Genomic DNA, 26,278 nt, shown 5'->3' on the forward strand with positions numbered 1-26,278 from the left:
GTGTTTTCGTCATGGGTTGAGTATCTTGATATATTTCGGTTATGTCACGAGTTCTAAGTTCTTCATTTTCTGAAGTAACTGATGATACTTCGTCTTCTGACCTGTCATTTTGCATGTTTTCGTCTTCATTGTTCATCTGACTCCTATCTTGATCTGCAGGCTCCACTTCTTGATCGTCTTCATTTCCACAGTTCAAATTAATACTTCTGTAGTTCTCATCAGTGTTGGATGTCTCCCAATCTCAGCCTTCATCAAAAGTGACGTCCCTGCTTATAATGGTTTTATTCGTTGTCGAATTGTAAAGTTTGTAGGCTTTACTGTTCTCGCTATATCCGATGAATATCGCTTTTTCTACTTTATCATCAAGCTTTCCACGATGTTGTTTTCGTATGTGTGAATATGCTATGCTTCCGAATATTCTTAGATGATCTACACTCGGTTTTCTTCCACTCCACACTTCATAAGGTGTTATGTCTTGTACACTCTTTGTGGTAGATCGATTCAGAAGATATGTTGCACATGCAACCGCCTTTGCCCAGTAAGAATGTGGAAGTTTCTTCGTTTTCAACATGCTTCGGCTGAGTTCCATTAGCGTTCTATTCTTTCGCTCCGCTACTCCATTTTGTTGGGGTGTATAGCTTGTTGTTAAATGATGATGTATACCATTATCCTTAAGAAATATTTGAAAATCATGGTTGCAGTATTCTCCACCTCTATCCGTGCGTATTCCCTTTACTTTGTGATCTACTTGATTTTCTACAAGTTTCTTAAAGATTTTGAACTTTGCAAGGGCCTCCAACTTCAGCTTTAGAAAATAGACCCATGTTTTCCTCGAGAAGTCATCGATAAACGTTATAAAATATCTGCATCCACCTATGGAATGGGTTCTCATGGGCCCACATATGTCGGAGTGAATCAATTGTAGAGTTTGTGATGCTCGCCATCTTGCTTGCTTGGGAAACGGTTTCCTTGTGTGTTTTCCAAACAAACAGCCTTCACACATATTGTGTGTAACACCCCGTGTTCTCGAATGACAAAGTCAAAGTCAAAGTCCAAGTCAAGTTTGACTTCTTTGACTGTAATTAGTCTATTTTATGTTTTATTGTTTGTATTATGCGGAGTAAGTGTTGTTTATCAAAGGAATCGAAGTAACCGAATGTTTGATCGACGCAAAACGCTTTTCGACTGTGAATAGTAGGAAGTAACAATGCGATAAAGTTAATCAATCAATAATCAAGCTAATCGAAACTCAATCGAACTCGAAACTCGAATCATGCGAATTTGGTGTTATATTACGTGTGTGTGTGTGCCTTACGTGTTACCTGTGCATGTTTACTTTATGTTATGTGTGGTGATCAATCGAATCGAAACTCGAAACTCAATCGAACTCAATCGAAATCGAATTATGATATAGATGCTTGTATGTAGATATAGTGGTTGGGATTAAAAGTAATTTGAATAGGAAACTCTATCGTACTCGTATCATCTTCAATCGAAATCGAAATATCAGAAATCGTCGCACCGAACGCTCAAATCAGGATGTGGATCGATCAGGCTCCTAGCCGATCGAACAGCCCAGCCAATCGGACAGACTGTCCGATCGAGCAGGCTGTCCGATCGGGATGCCTGGCCGATCGGCCAGCCCTTTCCCCTTTTGGAAGCCTATAAATAGGCCTGTCATTGTCATTCTTTCCACTTTTGGAAACCCTCTGACCGACCAGCTCGTGTTCCTCACTATTTCTCAGATTTCTCTCAATCCCGGTAAGATTTCATCCTAAATCTTGTACTTTCTTGATCAATACATGCTCCTACACCTTTCTATCTTTCAAATCTTGGATTCTAACTGTGAAATTATCAAGATCTAAGTATTCTAGGATGATGTCATCATGGTGTTCTTCAAGAACATCATGTTTCGGCCTCAATCCACCAAGAATCACTTGGATCTAACCGATTTCCACATAAACAAACTAAGATCTATCACAGATCCGAACATTTACATGGTGTGAAGGATTGAAAGAAGGATTCCCAACTTTCTTTCAACTCTTTTACACTCAATGCCTTCAAACCGGTAGAAACGGAGCTTGAGCCAACTCACTAATCATCCTAATAGTGGTGTGGTTCAAAATTCGGATTCTATCTACGAGGTTCACCGATTTCGGGTTAAACGTTAAACTACCGTTTCGAACCGTTCACCGGCTGGACCTGGGTGATTCCTGTCCGAGCAGGGGAAACAAGTAAGAACGAAGGTGCCATGGTTCAACTCGTTGTCGAAATACCTCGATATAACGTCAAACAATCAGAATAGTCAAGTGTTAGACGAACAGGCCGACCAGGTCAGGATGCTGACCGATCGAACAGGCTGTTCGAACGAGAAAGTTAAGAGAAATTTGACAAATCTGGATGTTTTTGGCTCTGAATCTGATCAAATCTTGTACGAATATGTGCGTTTGATCTTCGCAACCGAGCTCCTGCTCTGATACCACTTGTAGGTCCCGTTTTTTACTCCGAAACGATTGCATAACGACACGTTCGACGTGCGAAATCCGTGAACGTGCGTGACCGAACACAAGAACGTACTAATTAACGTGATTCCATTGATAGATCTGAAACGTACAAAGAACCGTGAATCACCTTTTGCCTTTCTCTCTCTACTTTCTCTCTCTAAGCACCAAGCTCCAAATCTTTCAAATGGCAAAAGTCTTAATCTCTAACACTATCTCCTCTATTTATAGACCAAGGGAAATAATGAGAGAACTCATTATTTACAGAATTGCCACCTTGCCTTTTACTACATATTACAATAAAAGCACTAGATTTAAACAGTTTTAGCTACGACTCGTATTGACGGAGGCGATAGACATTACTGCACCAACAATATTCCTCTATTGATTCACTATATTTCATTCGTAAAGCATCAAATTCACATCGTAAGGTTTGAAGTCTTACTGTTTTAACCCTGCGTTCTCCTCCGTATGCTTTGTGAAGGATGTTCCATGCCTCCTTAGCTGTTTTATTGGTAGCTATTCGTTTAAAAACGATTTCATTCACAGCCTGGAAGATTATGTGTAGGGCCTTCTTGTCTTTTTTAACCTTTTCTTTGTAGATGTTTTGATCGTTTTCTGACGCGTTGGCAGCGATCTCATTGTATCCTTCATCTATAATTGTCCACAGATCTTGTGATTCCAGTAGAACTTTCATTTGTATGTGCCAATGATAATAGTTTTGCCGAAGAAGTTTTGGAATTTGAGTTTGAATTCCAGCGTTCGATGTTGCCATGATAATGATTTGCAGTGATTGTGAATTGAATTTGCAGATTTGAATGATGAAATATGTGAGTGGATCGTTATATGTGGCTCTGATACCACTTTATTGATTATGCAAATTAGGGTTCGAATTCTTCAGAGAAAAAATACGTTTTCTTGATTCGAATTGGTGAATGTTATTGTCATACATACAATACATATATACATGGCAGATTTAGATAGTAACTGCCGGAACTTAGGAATAATAATAATAACATAATAATGTAACCTTAATAATAAAACTATACTATATAACTTATACTTATGAATATATCTAGCTTATATCTATGATCTAATAGAGGCGACGGTTTGTTCTTCACGAAGAAGAATATCAACCACCACCGGAAGTTGCAGGTTTCGCTGGATATGGCCGGTGGTGGGTTTTTTTATGTCGTGGTCCGGCGGATTGTTGATGTTTTTCAGCACAGTCAAATCCCCTTCACCAATTGTCGTTCTTGTTGATGTTTTTCAGCACAGTCAAATCCCGTTCACCAATTGTCGTTCTTGTTGATGTTTTTCAGCACAGTCAAATCCCGTTCACGTATGTTCTTGTTAGATATGGCCGGTGGTGGGTGTCTATATTTATACAGATGTGTGTATATATGTACAGAGAGAGATAGTAGAGAGAAAGAATAATTTTTAATTCGGAATTAAATCCACATAGGAAATGGAGCCACATAATGAAGTCCAACGTAGGAAAGGGAGCCACATAATGAAGTCCATGTAAGCAAGTGGGTGACATGTCGGACAAAAAACAAACCCAGTTAGTGGAGATTTAACTGAGCGGTGCCAGCACAAATGAAATGTCAAGTTGGAGGTGTCGGGCATCAAAGTGTTAGTTGGGGGTGGCAACAGTCAATGACCGATAGTTGGGGGTGATATAATCCAATAACCCTAATTTCTATTATACACATTATTGTAAATCTCATACACATTATTATATTTTTAATTTTTTATTATACAATCTCATTTAATACATGAGTCTATAAGCTAGTACCATTATATTGGTAATACATATGTTTTAAAGAACGCCAACTCCACAGCCATATTTAAAACAAATAATGAGAATAATTACAACATGGATTAATTTAATATATCAACATACATACTTGTAACTAGCATGCCAATTATGATTCTCTTTCCACCTCCTAGATTTGAAACTACATATGAAAAAACACAGAGTTGGGATCTATGCCCTTGGGAAGTCTACGATGAGGTGGAAACTCCGGAAGTATGTTCCCTATGTGCTTTGCAACCTCTAGATAGAATGTGTACTTGTCAAATTCCATTGTGTTACAATCTATCATCTGTTGTTGAATATTTGGTAATTTGTTAATAGCTTGCGATACAGTAGTGCTACAAAATGAAGCACAAAGCTTACAGTCTTTCTCTTTGAGAAAAGACTTCTGGAAAGTATTAGTCTTGAAAGTCCAACTGCCTGTATTCCAGTTCAAGTGATAAAGGGGAAGAAATCTTTGTCCATAAACAGTTACAAATTCAATTGCAGCTAGAATGTATTCATATTCCTCATTAGACATGTAGTATGGAAAGCTTACTCTTGTCCAACCCACCTTTACTCCAATATAGCCCTACCAATGGAAGAAGAGAAATAAATAAATAAAATATATGACAAACTCATATGATTTTCTATTTTTATTATTTTGAGGTGGTATGGAGATTTTTCATAGTTTTTGGTCCATTTTAGGAGATTGTTTTAATTCTATATACTCCACTAGTTGTTGAACTAACATATGTGAATGGTGTTTTATGAGGATCCCTTAGTTGAACTCACGGATGTGAATAGACTTTATATTGAAAAGTCAATACATGTTTTCCAACTCATCATGAAGTTTGAAAAACGTGCAACATCCGCAAGTGTAACTAGCAAATTCTCATAAACAACTAGTTCCAAAAGTTGACTAAAAACCACAAGAACTTGTCCAAAAATTCTCATAAACAACTAGTTCCAAAAGTTGACTAAAAAACCATAAGAACTTGCCCAAACTACCTTAAAAAAAGATCTATGTTTTCCTCTTTCCTTAGAGGACAAATCATCATCACAAATCATAGTTTTGTAAAATTAAAAGGTATGGACGTTATGTGGATTATGTAATGTAAAAATTACATATTTCATAATTTTTGCATAAAATATCTTACAGTAATATGAATAGGGTTGTCTAAAAAACTCGCGACTCAGTTTATAATCGAGCCAAGCCCGAGCTTGCCTTAGCTCGGCTCGGCTCGGCTCGGCTCATGAACAACCCTAAATATGAAGAAATCTAGAAATATGACTTACCTTTTTGATTGCATCTTTCATTGTAAGTGAATGTACTTGGTCGATACCAAGCAAAAAATGACCATACGGTCCAGCACAAGCACAACCTCCTCGAGCTTGGATGCCAAAGAGGTCATTGAGAAGCTTAGCGACAAAAGTACCATTAAGAGGCTTGTCTCTCTTATTAGAGTTTGTAGTTGTGTGAACGAGGAAGGAGAGAATTCCTTGTCTCTCTACTTTGGTATTTCCCAACACCCATACGTTGTTAAGTTTCACAAGCCTCTCTAGCGCCCTTTCAATGTAGTCATGTTCTCTCTTGGCAATAACTTCACATTTGATGTATTCTTTAACTTGGAAGGCTAAAGCTGCTTTTACCCGTTGAATAATTTGTGGTGTCCCAGCATCTTCCCTTTCTTCAATGTCATTAATGTATAGTGTGTCCTACAATATCATGCATAAAACCTCATATTTTTATTAAAAAATTACACTTTTAGTTTCATCGACGGGCCTTTGGCCTAGCGGTCCAAGGTGTTGGACAAACAGGATTAGTTTAGTAGTAGAATTATAAAGTATCGTTCTAAATATAAAAATAATAATACCTGTTCATCGAAGAAATTAACGTAGTTAATGGTCCCACCTCCGCAGGTCGAAGGGGGAGCATATTTCAGCTGGTATAAGGCCTTGTTCATCAGAAGAATCCCTGGTGATCCACGTCCGCCAAGAAACTTGTGTGGGCTTAAGGTTATGGCATCATAGCCATCAATAGCACCCGATCTTATGTCAATCTCCACGTATGGGCCACTTTTATGCATTCAACATTAATGTATCAGTCGGTTTCACATCTAACATACTTTGGTTATTACATATATATTGTGCAAATTAGTACCTTGCTGCAAAATCAAAGCATGCGAAGGCTCCAAACTCGTGAAGCAAGCGAGCTAACGAGCGCGTATCAGAACAAATTCCAGTAACATTACTACAAGCGGAGAATGAACCGAGCATGGGGCGGCCAGTGCCTTGATAAAACTCTAGACGCGCCTTCAAATCATTGATGTCAATCATTCCTTCTTTGTCTAGACCGATCTCTATTACTTCTGCTAGGCTTTGTCTCCAGGAAAGGAGGTTGGAGTGGTGTTCATAAGGACCAACAAAAACTACCCATCTTTCTTCATTTCCTATACATGTGTTCAATATTTTCTCTTTCAAGATTGATGGAACAGCAATTCCCAACACTTCTTGAAGCCGTTTTATAGCGGCTGTAGTGCCTGATCCACAGAAAAGGAGTGCATCATGTTGGGTTCCTCCTAAGCATTTCTTCACAAATTCAGTTGCCTCATGGAGCATTTTCATCGTCCTATCGCCAACATAGTTGTCAGATGTGTGAGTGTTCCCTGAAAATGAATCAACACCATAGCCACATCAAATATGTTGTCAGAAAATTTGGGTTTTATAGTTCGTGAGAAATGCGTAGTAAATGTGTCAGAATTCGAGACGGTTTTTTTGCTTAGAAATTTTTCATAGGAACTCAACCAGCTTTCTTGTAGTGCATACAATCCAAATCACTTTCTATCATTTTATGTAATAAGGTTACCGTAGAAGGGAAGAAGATTCTTGATGATATATTCTTCAATGTAACGAAGACAACGGCCTGAGGCTGTATGATCTGCATACGTAAGTTTACGCGATCCAAACGGAGTCTGAATCTCAGCAAACCCACCTATGATTTGTGATCGCAGCCACCTTAGTTTTGCTTCAACACATGTATCACTCTTTGGTGCGTCTCTGTCAACGATCCCATCGCTAAGCAGCATACTATATTCATTAATCTTTCTTGCGAGTTGCTGTTGATGTTCCACCATATTCTCTTTGGTATATTGCACCGGTGACATTGTATCTATAAGATAAGGGTATTTATAGAGGTTTGTTACTTGTGGGAATGATAAACCGAAGGTGTAGGTCAAATTATTATAACGCAGACATATATAAATATATATAATACACCAGGTGTCATTATAATACTCCCAACATTATGTTTGACCAGGCGTAAACTATTGCCTTACTTATGCAAAAAGTTCTATTTCGCTACAAAGGTTGTATCATTTGGTCATGTCTAGGCTCTTGTTCGCTATAAATAGGGCTGTCCTTGTCTTCATTTCCACTTTTGGAAAGTTCTGACCGGCCAGCTCTTGTTCTTCATCTTTTCTCAGATTTCTCTCAATCCCGGTAAGTTTTCACTCTAAATCTTGTACGATTTTGATCATTACTTGATTCTACACCTTTCTATCTTTCAAAACTTGGATTCTAACCGTGAAATCACCAAGATCTAAGTGTTCTTGGGTGATGTCATCATGGTGTTCTTGAAGAACATCAAACCTTGGCATCATTCAACCATGAATAGCTTAGATCTAACCGGTTTCCACATAAACAAGTTAAGATCTATCATAAATCTAAACATTTTCATGATGTGAAGGATTGAAAGAAGGATTTCCAACTTTCTTTCAACTCTTTTACACTCAATGCTTTCAAACCGATAGAAACGGAGCTTGGACAGCTAACTAATCATTCAAACAGTTAAAAGGTTCAAGATTCAGGATCTATGAACAATGTTCACCGATTTCGGGTTAAACTCTAAACCGACATTCCGAACCGTTCACCGGCCGGACTTGGGTGATTCCTGTCCGAGCCGGAGAGACGGGTAAGAACGAAGGTATCATAGTTCAACTCGTTATCAAACTACCTCGATATAATGACAAGTAATCAGACGACTAAGTGTTAGACGAAAGGCCGACCAGGTCAGACTTGCTGGCCGAACGGCTAGGCTGATCGAACAGCCCAGCCGATCGGACACACCAGCCGATCGACCGGGCCAGCCGATCGACTAGCACATGGCGTCCCACTTTTCCAAACTTTTGAAGGATAGTATTGACGAAGTAACGTTCGATCGAATAGGTCACTCGATTGGTAAACATTATTGTTCGGATCATGAGATACTATGCTTCAACACTTAATCGTTTTCCCAACTCGTTCGTAGTAGGAATGCCAGCCGATCGAACAGACTGTTCGATCGAGTGACATTCAGTTGAGGACCACTCCTGAAGTTCCTAGCCGATCGAGTGAGCTAGCCGATCGAGTGAACCGCTCGATCGACCGACTTGAAAGGTAGGAACACTTCAGTGTTCTCATATACTACAACGAAAATTTCAAAAGTTCAAATCCTCAAACACAAACACACCAGAGGAAGAAACAATCCACTTGAATGGTCCAGCCGATCGAGCCAACCGGCCGATCGAACAGGACTGTCCAATCGGATATACCAGCCGATCGAACAGGCCGTCCGATCGAACCTGCCGTTCGATCGACTAGCCTATTCGATCCATTCACACTTGTTTACTTTCCACGTTACTCATTGTTGTGCTATCGAACTATTCAGGCTAATCTTGCTCTCAGCGCTCCCTTCAATCCATAATCAATCACTGTGAGTATACTCGAACCCTTTTTGCTTTAGCACTTTTGGGTGTTACGTACGTTACTTATCAAAATCACAATCGAACACACTATTCAAACTATTTGAACGCTAACCGATTGTATGTATTACGTGATTAAATGTATGCCTGTTATTATGTTTACACATGGAAAGCTGTCTACCTGCCTTAGCAACATAGTACTATAGTTTGGACTCAGCACCCGTTCACACGGGGCTTGTTAAGGACAATCTACCTGCATGATTTACGGTGGTGATCATGTAGTGCGAACTGTCTCGGACAGTCAACCCGCAGTCATTGGTATTGATAGGTCCATGTCGATAATTTACATGCATCGTTGCCCTCTGTGTACGTGCTGGTTATGCGTAAACTATTCCAACTCTATATGCTATTATCAAACTTGTATGCTCACCTTTACATTATATGTATTGACTTTATTTTAACGTATGTGACAGGTGTTTAAGCTGCTAGGATGCTTAGGTGAATGGTGATGAAATCAAGGCTAGGGAGTCTAGAAACAATAAACATTTGTCTGTAATAATTAAATCTGAGTTATCGGAACGGAATTACTTGTCTTGTTGCTTTCTATGATAACTTGTTATTTATTTGGGACACGGTATGGGACGTGTCATTTAAACTGAATTTATATAATAATTGTTGTGGAAACTTCTGGAAAATCTGTTTCGCTCACTGCCGCGCCCCGATGATTCCGCCATCGGTTGGGGTGTGACACTAGGTCTAATCCTTCAACTTACATAATCTGAGCCTTCAACCCTTCTACTTTATTTTTAACATTAGACTACACTTTTCAGACCCAACCCTTCAACTTACATAACATAATCTGGGCCATTCGGAGCACATTGTCTTTTGTAAAATCTTTTTAATTTGCTTATTTGATACCATAACTTGCCTACTTGTTTTAGGGTGATATGGTGTTGTAATTCTGTGGGCTACGCCGTAGCGTTTAAGAATTTAACAAACTGGAAGTTTTTGAAACGTGATCCCCCATCACGTATAATCATACGACATATTCTAAATCGTGAATATATGTTGGTTTGGACAAACTTGCAAACAACCTTACGGTCATTCATCTTGTTGGCAATTGCTTCTATCCACCTAGATACATGATCTACTGCCACCAAGATGTATAAATTTCCAAACGAATTCGGGATGGGTCCATGAAGTCAATTTTTCAGAAAGCATAAACATCACCTACTAGAATCAGCTACAAGGACATCTCATTCCTTCTTGAAATACTACCAATTTTTTGTCAATCCACACAATTCGTTTCAAATTCAAAAGCATCTTTAAAATTGGTGGGGCAAAAAAGCCCACATGATGGCACTTTGTGACCCATTCTTCGCCCACTAAAATGTCCACCACATGTAGACACTTGTAGCATTTCCAAAACACATTGAATCTCCTCATTCGAAATGCGTCTTTGGATAATCTTATATGCACCAACTTTAAAAGAATATCTAGTTCATCCCAAATATAAATTTTCACCCGAGACACAAACTGTTGTCTTTTGTTCCTTGTCCAAAATTTTGGAATCGCATATGCTGCTAAAAAGCTATCAAAATTAGCAAACCATGGTTCAGTTGAAACAACAAATAGATTCTCATATGGGAATGTTTCTTTGATGTCAACATCTGGTTCATCAATCTCTTGAATCACTCGAGATAAGTGATTCGCCACCACGTTTTTGTTTCCTTTCTTGTGCAGATTTCAAGAGGTATGTAAAAGAATCCATCTAATCAACCTTGGTTTAGCATCCTCCGTAGAACAACCCTTAAAAGGTTTAATATGATGCACATTCCATGCTTATTATGGTTAATTGCTTGAACATGATAACCACTAGATGTTTGGATTCGCAGGTGTTAGAACTAGAGAAGAAGAATCTAGAGAGAAGGAGGGTTTCACCAAGTCAAAGCTCAACCATTTTATTCAAACAGGCTTAGAACCAGAGAAGAAGAATCTAGAAAGAAGAAGGGTTTCACCAATTCAAAGCTCAACCACTTTCTTAATAGTAAATTACATGGAGAGTCCTCGTGTTTTTTTCTAAAATTTTGGATTTGGTCCTTAATTTTCCAAAAGTACACTGTGATTTGCACTTTGTATGAATTAAGTCACCAGCCAACAAATCTAAAGGTTTCAGGAGGTCCAAGTTAGGGATTGAATGCGTTACAAAGTGCAAACACAGCGACCATCCATGTACTTTTGGCAAAAGTTGGGGACTAAATTCGTTACAAAGCGCAAACCACCGGGACGATCCGTGTACTTTTAGAAAGCTAGGGAACAAAAGTATATAATTTCTATTATACACATTATTGTAAATCTCATACACATTATTATATTTTTATTTTTTTATTATACAATCTCATTTAATACATGAGTCTATAAGCTAGTACCATTATATTGGTAATACATATGTTTTAAAGAACCCAACTCCACAGCCATATTTAATACAAATAATGTGAATAATTACAACATGGATTAATTTAATATATCAACATACATACTTGTAACTAGCATGCCAATTATGATTCTCTTTCCAACTCCTAGATTTGAAACTACATATGAAAAAACACAGAGTTGGGATCTATGCCCTTGGGAAGTCTACGATGAGGTGGAAACTCCGGAAGTATGTTCCCTATGTGCTTTGCAACCTCTAGACAGAATATGTACTTGTCAAATTCCATTGTTTTACAATCTATCATCTGTTGTTGAATATTTGGTAATTTGTTAATAGCTTGCGATACAGTAGTGCTACAAAATGAAGCACAAAGCTTGCAGTCTTTCTCTTTGAGAAAAGACTTCTGGAAAGTATTAGTCTTGAAAGTCCAACTGCCTGTATTCCAGTTCAAGTGATATAGGGGAAGAAATCTTTGTCCATAAACAGCTACAAATTCAATTGCAGCTAGAATGTATTCATATTCCTCATTAGACATGTAGTATGGAAAGCTTACTCTTGTCCAACCGACCTTTACTCCAATATAGCCCTACTAATGGAAGAAGAGCAATAAATAAATAAAATATATGACAAACTCATATGATTTTCTATTTTTATTATCTTTAGGTGGTATGGAGATTCTTCATAGTTTTTGGTCAATTTTCGGAGATTGTTTTAATTCTATATACTCCACTAGTTGAACTAACATATGTGAATGGTGTTTTATGAGGATCCCTTAGTTGAACTCACGGATGTAAATAGACTTTATGTTGAAAAGTCAATAAATGTTTTCCAACTCATCATGAAGTTTGAAAAACGTGCAACATCAACAAGTGTAACTAGCAAATTCTCATAAACAACTAGTTCCAAAAGATGACTAAAAAACCACAAGAAATTGTCCAAAAGTTCTCATAAACAACTAGTTCCAAAAGTTGAATAAAAAACCATAAGAACTTGTCCAAACTACCTTAAAAAAAGATCAATGTTTTCCTCTTTCCTTAGAGGACAAATCGTCATCACAAATCATAGTTTTGTAAAATTAAAAGGCATGGACGTTATGTGGATTATGTAATGTTAAAATTACATCTTTCATAATTTTTGCATAAAATATCTTACAGTAATATGAATAGGGTTGTCCAAAAAACTCGCGGCTCGGTTTATAATCGAGCCGAGCCCGAGCTTGCCCTAGCTCGACTCGGATCATGAACAACCCTAAATATGAAGAAATCTAGAAATATGACTTACCTTTTTGATTGCATCTTTCATTGTAAGTGAATGTACTTGGTCGATACCAAGCAAAAAATGACCATACGGTGCAGCACAAGCACAACCTCCTCGAGCTTGGATGCCAAAGAGGTCATTGAGAAGCTTAGCGACAAAAGTACCATTAAGAGGCTTGTCTCTCTTATTAGAGTTTGTAGTTGTGTGAACGAGGAAGGAGAGAATTCCTTGTGATGCAGCGTGTGATACGATAAACGAAGATCAACACGTTGATTCTACGAATACCCGTGTGTCTCTTCCCCAACCCCCAAATTGCAACCCAAAGGCCACGGAATTTGAAGTGAAAAATAACTTTTCTCAAAATTCAATTCTGATTGTTTCATTCACTAAAGGGAAATATAAATAATGACAGAAATTCGAAACGGGCCTAAAAAAGACAACGGGCCAAACACAAGCCCAAAAACAAAATGCCCAAAATACTTGAAAAAACATAAAAATGGAAAAAACTAATAGAAATAAGCGTTTTTTTGGCCAGGACGATGACCCAAACCGCCGTAGGCTGTTTGCAGCAAGATAGAGCTCGTTCTCCCGTTCGTTTTGACTGGTCACACGCCCCAAACGGACCTCCGTAGCCCAAGTTAGGGCCATTTTAGTGAAGGCCCTTTTCTTACGCGGTCTTGGGCCTCCAAGTACAAAATAGCCCGTTCCTCCACACTTAGGCCCACATCACCTTGTCTCTCTACTTTGGTATTTCCCAACACCCATACGTTGGAAAGTTTCACAAGCCTCTCTAGCGCCCTTTCAATGTAGTCATGTTCTCTCTTGGCAATAACTTCACATTTTATGTATTCTTTAACTTGGAAGGCTAATGCTGCTTTTACTCGTTGAATAATTTGTGGTGTCCCAGCATCTTCCCTTTCTTCAATGTCATTAATGTATAGTGTGTCCTACAATATCATGCATAAAACCTCATATTTTTATTAAAAATTTACACTTTTAGTTTCATCGACGAATGGCCTAGCGGTCCAAGGTGTTGGACAAACAGGATTAGTCTAGTAGTAGAATTATAAAGTGTGTAAATTATTGTTCTGAAAATAAAAAATAATAATACCTGTTCATCGAAGAAATTAACGTAGTTAATGGTCCCACCTCCGCAGGTCGAAGGGGGAGCATATTTCAGCTGGTATAAGGCCTTGTTCATCAGAAGAATCCCTGGTGATCCACGTCCGCCAAGAAACTTGTGTGGGCTTAAGGTTATGGCATCATAGCCATCAATAGCACCCGATCTTATGTCAATCTCCACGTATGGGCCACTTTTATGCATTCAACATTAATGTATCAGTCGGTTTCACATCTAACATACTTTGGTTATTACATATATATTGTGCAAATTATTAAAATTAGTACATTGCTGCAAAATCAAAGCATGCGAAGGCTCCAAACTCGTGAAGCAAGCGAGCTAACGAGCGCGTATCAGAACAAATTCCAGTAACATTACTACAAGCAGAGAATGAACCGAGCATGGGGCGGCCAGTGCCTTGATAAAACTCTAGACGCGCCTTCAAATCATTGATGTCAATCATTCCTTCTTTGTCTAGACCGATCTCTATTACTTCTGCTAGGCTTTGTCTCCAGGAAAGGAGGTTGGAGTGGTGTTCATAAGGACCAACAAAAACTACCCATCTTTCTTCACTTCCTATACATGTGTTCAATATTTTCTCTTTCAAGATTGATGGAACAGCAATTCCCAACACTTCTTGAAGCCGTTTTATAGCGGCTGTAGTGCCTGATCCACAGAAAAGGAGTGCATCATGTTGGGTTCCTCCTAAGCATTTCTTCACAAATTCAGTTGCCTCATGGAGCATTTTCATCGTCCTATCGCCAACATAGTTGTCAGATGTGTGAGTGTTCCCTGAAAATGAATCAACACCATAGCCACATCAAATATGTTGTCAGAAAATTTGGGTTTTATAGTTCGTGAGAAATGCGTATTAAATGTGTCAGAATTCGAGACGGTTTTTTTGCTTAGAAATTTTTCATAGGAACTCAACCAGCTTTCTTGTAGTGCATACAATCCAAAACACTTTCTATCATTTTATGTAATAAGGTTACCATAAAAGGGAAGAAGATTCTGGATGATATATTCTTCAATGTAACGAAGACAACGGCCTGAGGCTGTATGATCTGCATACGTAAGTTTACGCGATCCAAATGGAGTCTGAATCTCAGCAAACCCGCCTATGATTTGTGATCGCAGCCACCTTAGTTTTGCTTCAACACACGTATCACTCTTTGGTGCGTCTCTGTCAACGATCCCATCGCTAAGCAGCATACTATATTCATTAATCTTTCTTGCGAGTTGCTGTTGATGTTCCACCATATTCTCTTTGGTATATTGCGCCGGTGACATTGTATCTATAAGATAAGGGTATTTATAGAGGTTTGTTACTTGTGGGAATGATAAACCGGAGGTGTAGGTCAAATTATTATAACGGGGAACGTTGACATATATAATAAATATAATAATACAACATGTGACATAATAGATTTCAATCATTATTAAAAGTTATTCATGCTTTTATTGAAAATCATGTAAGGATTATTACGCGATTTTCAATAAAAATATGATTAACTTTTAATTATAATTGAAATCTATAATGTTCATATTTTTAACTTCCTGCAAGTGACACATTCAAAAAAAATTTGAAAGGAGGAACTTTATTAAAACACAATGGTCCTAACAAATTGGTATTAGTTACTTGGTTTCTTTTTTTAAGGTATCAAGTTCAACTCCCACTAGCATCACTTTGAAGGACATTGGTGGTGGCAATGAAGTTTAGAACTAGGCCTCTCTGGAGGTCGCCAGTTCAAAACCGAGCCGAACCAGGTTTTACCGCAGTGGGCCTTCGGGCGGGCAGGTTTTCCCCGGAACTGGTTGCTCGGGTATTCATCCAACTCTGACTATTATGGAGGAGGGAATGTGATGCTTATCCGGTGATTTAGTTGATCGTTCAAAAAATTTAAAACACACACCGACCCAAGCAATAGTAAGGGAGATAAAACAATCGACACAAACCAGATTACAGTTTACATCAATCCAATATATAACATATTTACATCATATTGAAAAGCTATACCGATTTTTCCATAAAATTCCTTTGTGTTTCAACTCGTTCTTCAACTATAAGGGGGTAGGGGAGCTCCACTTTCCATCACTCACCACACCCAATCATCAAACGCCACGTCATCGAACTCGGTTCCATCACTAGTGATGGATTTTAGTGGGGTGTCCATCACTCACCACACACTCATCTCCATCGAATGGTGTCCCAACTTTCTTAAATTACATGAATGTTCCTTGTGGTTTGCTCAGTTATTACTCGGATAGTCCCTATCATGGATGGTAGTTAATTTTTTCAGTTAAGTACATGTAAAATGACAAGAATACCCTTACTTATTAAAAATAAGTTTAGAACATTAAAAGAAATTTATTAATAAATAGTTATGGGACCCACCAAAACATCATCTTCAACCTCACCCTTTCTTCTCCATCTAGCACCACCCTTAACCCCACATTCATGCCAGCGACACTACCTAAGTCACCGGAAAAACGAGTTCGTCAGCCATCATCAAACCATCACCGCTACAACTATGATTTATCTATGGCTATCTTCTCTGATCACCACTACAACTCCAACTTACCCATTTGTCCGGATCTGAAAACATGTGCCGGTGTTGGTATGAAACACACTTCAAAATCAATTATATTGTTTGCTGGTATTAGATAGTTCAAAATTAATTATGTTGTTTGATGATTGAAACAAAAAGGAAATAAAACCGTTTTGATCAACATCAGATCCAACATCCACCGTTTTGATCATTGTCAAAAACCCACCATAAAATTACCTGATGTCGGCTAACATTCCATTGATAGAAACCCCAGCCGCCATCCATCTATGTTTCATCAGAGTTCTCTTATTCTTCAATACAACTCGTCGTCATCGCCGTAACATCCCTCGCCGGAACCCCTACAACCCAAACCACTGTCGTTGTCAGTAACCGCCGATGACCAACACCATGATGGTCGGATTCTATTCCGTTCACTCTCTTTCTCTCCCCCCCCCCCCTCTCTCTGCAACGGTGTTTCTCTCTCACCCTATCTTCATCTCTGATCTCTCTCCGTCTCTAACTCTTACTCTCTCTAATCTCTGGAATTCTGGATATTGAAAGAGGGTAATGATGTGGGTTTCTTTGTGGCCCCTTGATGTTGCAAATAAGTCAAATAAATGTTTTCTTTTTTTATAATCTTAGTATTATGGGTAGTTTAGTAATTTTACATTCACTTAACACCAAAAACTAACTTTCATTCACGCCAGGGGCTATCCGAGTAACAAGTTATCAAAGCACAAGGAGCATACATGTAATTTTGAAAAGTTGGGGACTAAAGGTGAAATTTTACCAAACCACAGGGACTATCCGCATTATACTCTGATATTTATGTATACATGTTATTTAGAGTTAAATTCATGGTTGGTCCATGTGGTTTGAGAAAATTGCAGACTTGGTCCTAATGGTTGCAATTTTTAAACTCGGTTGGTCCTTAACACTAACCTAAATTAAAGTTTCCAGTTAAGGCTTTGTGAAATGACTAAATTGTCCCTGAGCAATTAAAAAAACAAAAAAAAAGATGGGCCCTCACTCATCTTTCTTCTCCCCCATCTCTCTCTAACCCACCACCACTTCAACCCACCAACAACCACCCAAAATCAGTGGGCACCTCCTCGTCGCCTCTAGTAAGATTCTGATGGTAAACATAATCAAGTTCCACCATGGAAATGGATTTATTAAGCACAACATTCCATTTGTTCTCTCAACCCCAGCAACCGTAAGAGATTTAAACTCTCTGGCTGGCACCTGAATCCCCAAAAGACAATTCCAGCAAACCCTGATTCACAGCCACGATTGCGATGTGTCCCAATAGCACCCGACAATTCTTTTTTTTTCTTTGTTGGTCGTTGGAAAACGAGAGAGCAAAGTAGAGTTATTGAAGAATAGAAAGTGAAATTAGATGTTGAATTCATCAATGTTTTTTGTAAGAACCTGAAAGGTTGATGTTGAAAACCATCTTGTAATAGTACCACGGCCACCACCGCTAGCTGAACCACTAACACAACTGTACCAGCACCACCACCATTGTACCACCCACCACCACGCCCGAAAAACGTACCTGAAGCTCGTAGCCACTGGATCTAGCGTAAATCAAAACAGAGACCACACTCTTCCTCCACCCTCAAGCGCTCGCTCTCTCTCTCTCTCTCTCTCTCTATCTCTATCTCTCTCTGTCTCTCTCTCTCTCAGCATCTCTCTAAATGTGCAGAATGTGTGTGTAGGGTTGTATGTGTGGATGAAAATTAGAAGGGAAAGAGATAAAGATGGTGGTGGTACATTAGGGATGAGATTGGTACAGTACCCGTACCGATACCGAAAATACTAGTACCGAATTTGAACAAAATTCGGTATCAAATACCGTATCAAATATATAGGTACGGTACGGGTACGAGTACGGGTATTTTCGGTACGGTAACCGCTTTGGTACCATTTTGTTTTTATTTAGTTTTTGAGCACTTGTATGAGTACTAAATAGGTAAAATTGACATGAGTTCCAATATAGTACGAGTACCAAATAGGTAAAATTGGTATGAGTACCAATACAATAAGGGTACCATATAGGTAAAATCAATACGAGTACTATAAATACCATAATACGAAATAAAACATAATACAAAAAAAAACTTTTAAAGGTCTACATAAAAATTGGTACTAGTACCCGTTTTTACCCATACCAATATCAAAAGTACCGAATGCAAAAATCAATAAAACTGGGTACCGATACATGTGCCAAATACCTAAAATCGTTACGGGTACAATACAGGTACGAGTATGGGTATTTGGGAAAAAAAGCACATCCCTATGGCACAGTGGAGGAAGAAGATGGTGGGGCCATTAGTTTTAGTTTTTAGTTGTTTAGGGGTAATCTAGTAATTTTACATACACTTGACTGAGAAATTTAACCTAGGTTAGTGTTAAGGACCATCTGAGTTTAAAAATTGCAACCATTGAAACCAAGTGTATAACTAGTAAACCATTAGGATTAAGTCTTCAATTTTCGCAAACCACAGGCATTTAACTCTCTTATTTATAGTTTTCTAAGCAAAGGAGCCGAAGGTTACGGAAGTCGTTTATTCTATTAAGTCTTGGTCGTATTTGTGGTTAAAAAACAGGACTAGGTTTTGTTCCATTGTGTGGAAAGATTGGGCGATTAATCCCTTGTGTATGTTGTAACTTTCGTGGTGGCGGTCCTTGATTTGAGGACTCGCTAGTTTCTAATGAAGTTTCCTGTTAAAAAAAACAAAAAGATATGGCTAATAATTCGACACAAGACACCTATCTTTTTGATAGCAGGGAATGAATTTATTGATGGATATGGACCGGCATATTTAATTATGAAAGTTGAATAAATTATGATAGCTATTATTGCATTAGCAAAATATTTAATATAAAAGTTGAATAAAACAATATAGCTATTGTTGACAAGATCCACTAAATCAAAGCTTTGGTGAATTGTTGACTTTGTTCGTACATTGCTATAGACCGTAAGTTGTGGTGGCGTCAATAAGGGACGCCAAAGCCATCTCACCACCTTTCTCTCCATCTTTGTTGTCTAAATCAAGTGGGGTTCATCACTAATACGTCAAATAATTTTTTTTAAATTTTAATTAAAACATAAAGTGATAGTTAAAGAGTATGTTAGACCAAGCTGTATGGGGGCCGGCTTAGGCCCGACGAAGCCCGGCGCTGGTCCCCCACACCGCCCCCCTTGCCCCGCCTTGTGATAACCGGCTGCCACAAGCCGTTGATGACGGGCCTGATCTCTCTCTCTCTTCTTTCTCTCTCCTGTCTCTCTCTTTCTCTCTTTAAAAAATCAAATAAATTATATTTTTTAATTGTTTTTATAAATAGTGTGGGGCCCCATCTTCCACCCTACTCAAAATGCAAGGAGGCTCATCCTTCATGGGATGGTGATGTGGCGCCTACGTGGCGGTCCATTCTCATTGGGATGAGCCTCCCCATACCCTCTAGTCTTATAGCTTATTATTTATTTGACAGGACGTTATGTTAAATCATAACACATATAGTTTAATAGATGATGGTTATACAATTGCTAGAAATTGAGGTATTAGTCTAGACCTGGGTGTAACCGGGGCAATTCCATCTGTAGTAGGGAAACATTAAGTAGAAGGTGTTGAACATTTGTTTTGATAATCTAATCTAGTTGTAAGTAGAAATTTTACTTATAATTGCCTATAAAAGTTCTTTAAATTTCTTCATTATAAATTTAGCTCGGAAGGATTTGACCGCACAATGCCGCGAAAATTAGGTCGGTATCGGTTTGGTTTGTTACGTAGCGAAGTTCGGTCGGTACTGGTTCGGTTTGTTAGGGTATCCAAATAGTATTGTCACTCGTTTTAAAGTCGTGATATGTTCAAACGAATGTCTTTTACATTGAAAACAAAAGAACGAATACCGGTGCCGGTTCCGATAATAAATATATTGGTACCAATATGGCAATCACTAGTACAAAAGTGACCATTAGACGCGGTTAAAATAGTTTTTAGTCGCGGTTTTGAACCCCGACTTAAAATGCCGTGGCTAAAAATGTATTGTTTATCAGACGCGGTTTGATAAACCCCGTCTTAAAATACACCACCGCGACTTCAAATTGTTACTACTTTTTGGAAAATGGTTTTAGTCGGTGTTTTGAACCGTGACTTAAAATCACTTTTTAATTTTATATCAGTTTTTAGTCGGTGTTAGAGGAACCGCGACTTATAAGCAATTATGTAAAAAAATATGCAATTAAATTTTAAACAAATAAAAATAATAATTTGTAGTAAAAAATAAAAAAACTGCAGTCCAAATTTCAAACAATCAATTCATATATATATTCAACATAATAAGCCGAACATACTCAAATCGACCCAATACACATTCAACCCGAAAGTTTACACGGGTAAAATAACAGTCAATACTTATCTATTCAAAACTATATTACTATCCATAAAAAAAAAAAAAAAAAAAAAAAAAACTACAATTAAACCAAGAAACACCTTGCCCTTTAAAAAAAGGCATCTCCTTCCTTGTCTTTTCTATTTCTTCATTCGTAGCCTACTTCGTGTCTGCACCAAGTTTCGTCGGTGGCCGTCAATATCTTTAACATAGCTTTAAGCTCAACTCTTTTTTTTCTTGCATCTTCCTCTTCAATCTCTTTTCACATTTCATGATATATAATGAACACGGCATCAACTATCAACAAGACAAACGAAAAACGACTAAGTGAAATTTCTGTTTGGGAAGTAGTAAAAAAGCAAGTTAGTTATGAATCTATACATAACCAAAGCTTAAAATGTAACTAGTAGTTAAATGGTATGGGGAAGTTTATAATCTGCACACAAAACATCATAATCATTTATGTGAAAATGACGCAAGTTTTTAATCTAATAAAATTCCCCTGGTCCATTTTTATACAAGCCAAGTTTTTAATCTAATAAAATTCCCCAGGTCCATTATGTCTTTGAAAGTCACCTTACCGTTATAATCTGAGTCGTATACCTTGAATATAACTGAGATTATGTGTTTACAAAAGTTAGTTAATATCGAAGGTAAACCATATTCATGAAGAATTTTAAGCTAAACGAAAAGTCAAATTATATTTTTCTGAAAAAAAGGTGTCCATTTTGTTAAATCCATCGGTCGAAATGGGTCATTTTGATCATTTTCTCTTAAAATATAATCAAAAAACAAGATGCTTTAGCTAGCCTTGATCAAAATAAGGTGTGACACTTACGTTCAATCTTCTGGGGTATGCTTGCTTTAGGATTAAAAGCTGACAAGAATATCACAAAGTCCTTAAAGTTCAAACCATCCACCATCTTAAGCAATCTCTATAATAAGTAAAAAAAAATTAAAAAAAAAAACATAAAGCAAAAACAAGCATATCATTATGATCATGAAATACTCTCTAGGCATCCCAGTATATCTATTAAAATTAAAAAAATTTAAAAAAAAAACATACCTGAGACAGAGGATTCATTGCAAATTCGGGTACCGAAAGAAACTCATCAGCAGAAATGAATCCCTTGGCATTGCGGTCGAGTTGACAAAATCTTTTATACAAAGAAACTATCTCTTGCTGGGAAACTTTAACATATTCAAACAAACATAATTACATAAAATGAGATCAATCAAGAAGTGAAGTGAGTGTGTTAATGTATAAACTATAAAGAAGAAGAGCAATATATATACTTACATAGATTATTGCAGTGTTCTTGAACATCTTCAATATCATATTGAGTTAGTGTAATATAACAAACACCCTTTAATCTGTTGATATGTTAAAGATTGAAAAGAGATGAAATCTTGGAGAATGAATAAAGATAGGATTGGTAGAAGAAAGATGGGGTATTAATCAATGAAAATATAGTTGTTTTTGTCGAAATGACAAATTTGTTGCTTTCTCATGACGGGGAAACTCATGTATGGCTAATTAGATTCTCGGTTTCCAACTCTAGCTTGCATCAGGCATTACAATACCAACTTTGCACGCACGGGTCTTGACCATCAGCCTGTACCATCATCAACAACTCTAGAAGCCGAAATATACAACTTTTAAACATTCCATTTTCATGATTTGTATGACGCCCCAATTAACAGCCCTAAACCAAAAATCGAAATCTAAAAAGGATCTAGGGGAAGAGGATTTAATAAAATCAAAGATCTGAAATGAAATTGCAAAAAATAAAAAGTAAAAAATCTAACTACACATGAAAATCCAGACGAACAATTAGTTTATATTATCATGACTAACAATTAGTATGTCTTTTCAACTTCCTATTCACCTGCAACTTAATATTTCTTTAAATACACAAATCAAACACTTCAACCTAATTCCAGTAGCTAAAAAACAAGATGAAAAATTAAACTAACCTTAAGGGGGTTCGTTCGATGGTGGGAACAAAAGCTTCATCTGGTTGTCGTACGGTGGTCGTCCGGTGGAGATTTGTCCGGTGGGGTTTCGTACGGTGGTGATATTGGAGCTCGTAGTGTGATTTTGGAGGTTGGTAGTGTTTGCTGTAAATGTGAATTTGGGGGGAGATTGAGCAAAAGTGACCATGGGGAGAGAGGGAAAAACCCCGCCTTTTTCTGATAAAACCTTAGCCATTGATCACACTCAATATCAACGGCCAGTATTAACCCAGCCACAAACACACGGATCCAAGTTCATTAATACAAAAAATTTTAAAAAATCACACAAACATTTATAAAAAAAACATACAACTTCATTAATATTTATAAAATTACATAAACCAAAAAATTACAAAATAAGAAACCTAAAGCGTTAAATAAATTTCAAAAAGGTCGATCTTGTCGAACGCCTTTTTTTCCTTGCCGCGAAACTCTATGTTCGCCACCACCACCCGGTCCTCGTGGCTTAACTCGCCCCCGGGAACGGCTTCGTAGTAAGCCTTGAAACGCTCGAGCTTGGGACGTAGCTCGCGCCATTTATGTTGGCACGCGTTGACGTTGTGGCGGTCGTTACCGACGTTTAGTCGGTAGGCCGCAAAAGCTTCCGGCCAATATTTTGTTTGGCCCGGTGGCCGCACCTTCATAGCGTCAACGACGCTTGTGACTAGGGCAAGTTCTTCTTCATGGGTCCAGGATGCCATAGCGGGTTCGTGGGATGTTGGGGTTGGGGTGACCGGTTGGGGCAGCGGGGGGATAGCGAATGTTTGGGATGGACCACGGTGGGGTTTGGGATGGACCACATGGTTGGGTTTTGGGGTGGACCACATGGTTGGGGTTTGGGTTTATTTATAGGGGATGTTGGGTTGGGGTGATCGGTTGGGGTGACCGCTTGGCCAAGCCAGCAGTTTGAATTTAAAAATTCAAAACTTTTGGGATGGACCGCTATGACGTGGCGGGTGAGCCAATGAGATTCAGCCAACTAGGATGGCCATACCGCCCCACGCCCGGCTTGAAACCCAAGCCCCAAGGGCCACGCCCAAACCCACCCGGGATGGTGGCTTGGGCGTTTTCCCCCTACCCACGCCCAAACTCCCGCCCCATACCCCGCAGTCTAAAATAACATTGATATTTCATGAAGTATAACTAAATTTCAAACCTGAAAGAAGATGTTCAGCAGATTATCGGTTACATAAACCCTAGAATTTAAGATGCTTTGTTAATAGATTATTGGATGAGGTTTTTTACCTGGAAGGAGATGATCAGCAAGAAACTTGTTTGGATTTGGGATGATGAAGCGGCTGAAGATTTGGGTTTTTGAGAGGGAATTGGGAATTTGGTGTGTAGAATTTTGAGAGGGATTTGGGATGATGAAGCGTAGGGTTTGGGTTTTTGAGAAGGAATTTTGGGGGATAAAACTTTTTGATAAGTTTTTAGATGGCGCCATGATAGATTGGTGATTAAATTAATTAAAAATTAAACGATGACACACAACAATGACACACATATTGATGACACACAACGATGACACATACGTTTTGTTTAACTATTAAAAGTTAAAAGATGACACAAAATCATGACACACATATTTTAATGTGTTTTATTTTTTTGAAAATGACATTTAAACAATGACACACAAGAATAAGTGTCATAAAACATTCAAATTTTACCAATGATGACATTTTTTCTATGACACAAGCGTTTGTGTGTCATAAATTTAATGTGTGTCATTGTTCTTGTGTCATTAAAGGTATTTTTTCTAGTAGTGTAGGAAGCATGCCTTTTATCTCTATCCATATCATACTTAGAAAATTCAAATAATATATATATCTCCATTGTATCATACTTAAAAGGGGTTTTATAATTATATTTTAAGTCAGGGTTTGTAAACACTGTCTAAAGCTATGTAAGCGTATTTTAAGTCGGGGTTCGTATCAAAAGACGCGAATTTTATTAGTGTTCAATTATATTTTAAGTTAGGGTTTGTAAACACCGTCTAAAGCTATGTAAGCATATTTTAAGTCGGGGTTCATATCAAAAGACACGAATTTTATTAGTGTTTAAAGGATATTTCGTTAGTATCATGATGTGATGAGATTGTGTGTGTATATTTAGACGGGGTTATGTGCATTACCGCGTCTAAAAACAAAATTGAACCTCGTCTAATGGTTACTTGTGTACTAGTGAATATTGGTATCGGTTTGCTTCGGTTCGTCATGGCGCTATCTTGAAAGGAAAAAAATCTCTTTTTTCAACAAAGTCATACAGGAAGCTAGGGCGAGAACAAAAATACTAAACACAATCGTGTATTTGGATTTATAAAAAGGATAATCAACACAAGTTATCAAAGGGAAATTAAATTAAATGGGTTGAAAGCGTATATATTTTAAAGTATATACCGATACTGGTTCTAACAATACCGATACCGGCATCGACGTTGTTAGGTTGGTATCAATTTCGTTCGCTCGTCACGATACTGCTATGACACCGACACTTGATTTAGAACATAGTTTTCAATAAAAATTTTACAAGAACGTCGAGAAAAAAATCAAACACAACACAAAAAAAATATTAAACACAATTGCTTATTCAAATTTATAAAAAGGATAATCAACGCAAGTTATGGAGAAAATCAAATTAAATACAACTAAATGGGTTAAAACCGTATATATTTTAATGTATATAACGATACCGGTTCTGACAATACCAATACAGGTATAGATGTTGGTCGGTCGGTATGAACTCCGTTCGTCACACTACTGCTATGACACCGACACTTGATCTAGCCTATGATACAAAAAAAGACTTTATTAAGAACATAAGCATGTTTTCAATAACTAATATACAAAAACGCCGATAAAACAATCAAACACAACTACATATTTTTTTAAAAATTTCTTTTATCAACAAAGTTTATACAAGAAAAGCGAGAAAAAAAGTATATTAAACACAAAGTGCTTATTCAGATTGATAACAAGGTTAATCAACAGAAGTTATCGGAGTAAATCAAATCAAATTAAATTAAACTAAACGGGTTAAAAGTGTATATATTTTAATTTATACATAGTTTTTAAAAAAATTCTTTTATCAACAAAGTTTATACGATAAAAGCGAGAAAAAAAGTATATTAAACACAAATTGCTTACTCAGATTGATAACAAGGTTAATCAACGGAAGTTATCGGAGTAATATCAAATCAAATTAAATTAAACTAAACGGGTTAAAAGGGTATATATTTTAATTTATATACCGATAGGTTGTTCGCTCGGTATCGATTTCGTTCGTCACACTACCACTACGACACCAACACTTGATCTAGCGTGCAATATAAAAAAAGAAAAAAAAAAGACTTTATCTAAAACAAAACCCCATTTTTAATAAAATTTATACATAAAAGTCCAGAAAAATATCATACAAAGCTATGTATCTATTTTATTTTAATTTATTATCTAAATAAAATAAAATA

At 37.5% G+C, this 26,278-nt stretch overlaps 3 protein-coding genes across 3 annotated transcripts; all 3 read right to left on the reverse strand.

Moving 5' to 3' along the window:
* Positions 1–4,456: 4,456 nt before the first annotated feature.
* Positions 4,457–6,963, reverse strand: LOC110910612 (probable cysteine desulfurase). The gene is made up of 4 exons (XM_022155238.2): positions 6,464–6,963; positions 6,177–6,378; positions 5,599–6,018; positions 4,457–4,891 (listed from the first exon to the last, which is right to left on the reverse strand). The coding sequence occupies exons 1-4, from the start codon at positions 6,925–6,927 to the stop codon at positions 4,463–4,465; spliced, it is 1,515 nt and encodes a 504-aa protein (XP_022010930.1). The 5' UTR covers positions 6,928–6,963; the 3' UTR covers positions 4,457–4,462.
* A 4,669-nt stretch (positions 6,964–11,632) lies between these two features.
* LOC110913262 (probable cysteine desulfurase) lies at positions 11,633–15,129 on the reverse strand. Its single transcript, XM_022158108.2, has 6 exons — positions 14,845–15,129; positions 14,140–14,644; positions 13,844–14,045; positions 13,463–13,679; positions 12,757–12,959; positions 11,633–12,061 (listed from the first exon to the last, which is right to left on the reverse strand). The coding sequence occupies exons 1-6, from the start codon at positions 15,110–15,112 to the stop codon at positions 11,633–11,635; spliced, it is 1,824 nt and encodes a 607-aa protein (XP_022013800.2). The 5' UTR covers positions 15,113–15,129.
* Positions 15,130–20,913: 5,784 nt separating this feature from the next.
* LOC110913263 lies at positions 20,914–23,516 on the reverse strand. The gene is made up of 6 exons (XM_022158109.2): positions 23,390–23,516; positions 22,777–23,002; positions 22,100–22,173; positions 21,866–21,990; positions 21,638–21,734; positions 20,914–21,096 (listed from the first exon to the last, which is right to left on the reverse strand). Exons 1-6 carry the CDS (start codon positions 23,514–23,516, stop codon positions 21,062–21,064), a joined length of 684 nt encoding a protein of 227 aa, XP_022013801.1. The 3' UTR covers positions 20,914–21,061.
* Positions 23,517–26,278: the final 2,762 nt, after the last annotated feature.

This window comes from Helianthus annuus, chromosome 15, assembly GCF_002127325.2.
Source record: "Helianthus annuus cultivar XRQ/B chromosome 15, HanXRQr2.0-SUNRISE, whole genome shotgun sequence".
Taxonomy (NCBI): domain Eukaryota; kingdom Viridiplantae; phylum Streptophyta; class Magnoliopsida; order Asterales; family Asteraceae; genus Helianthus; species Helianthus annuus.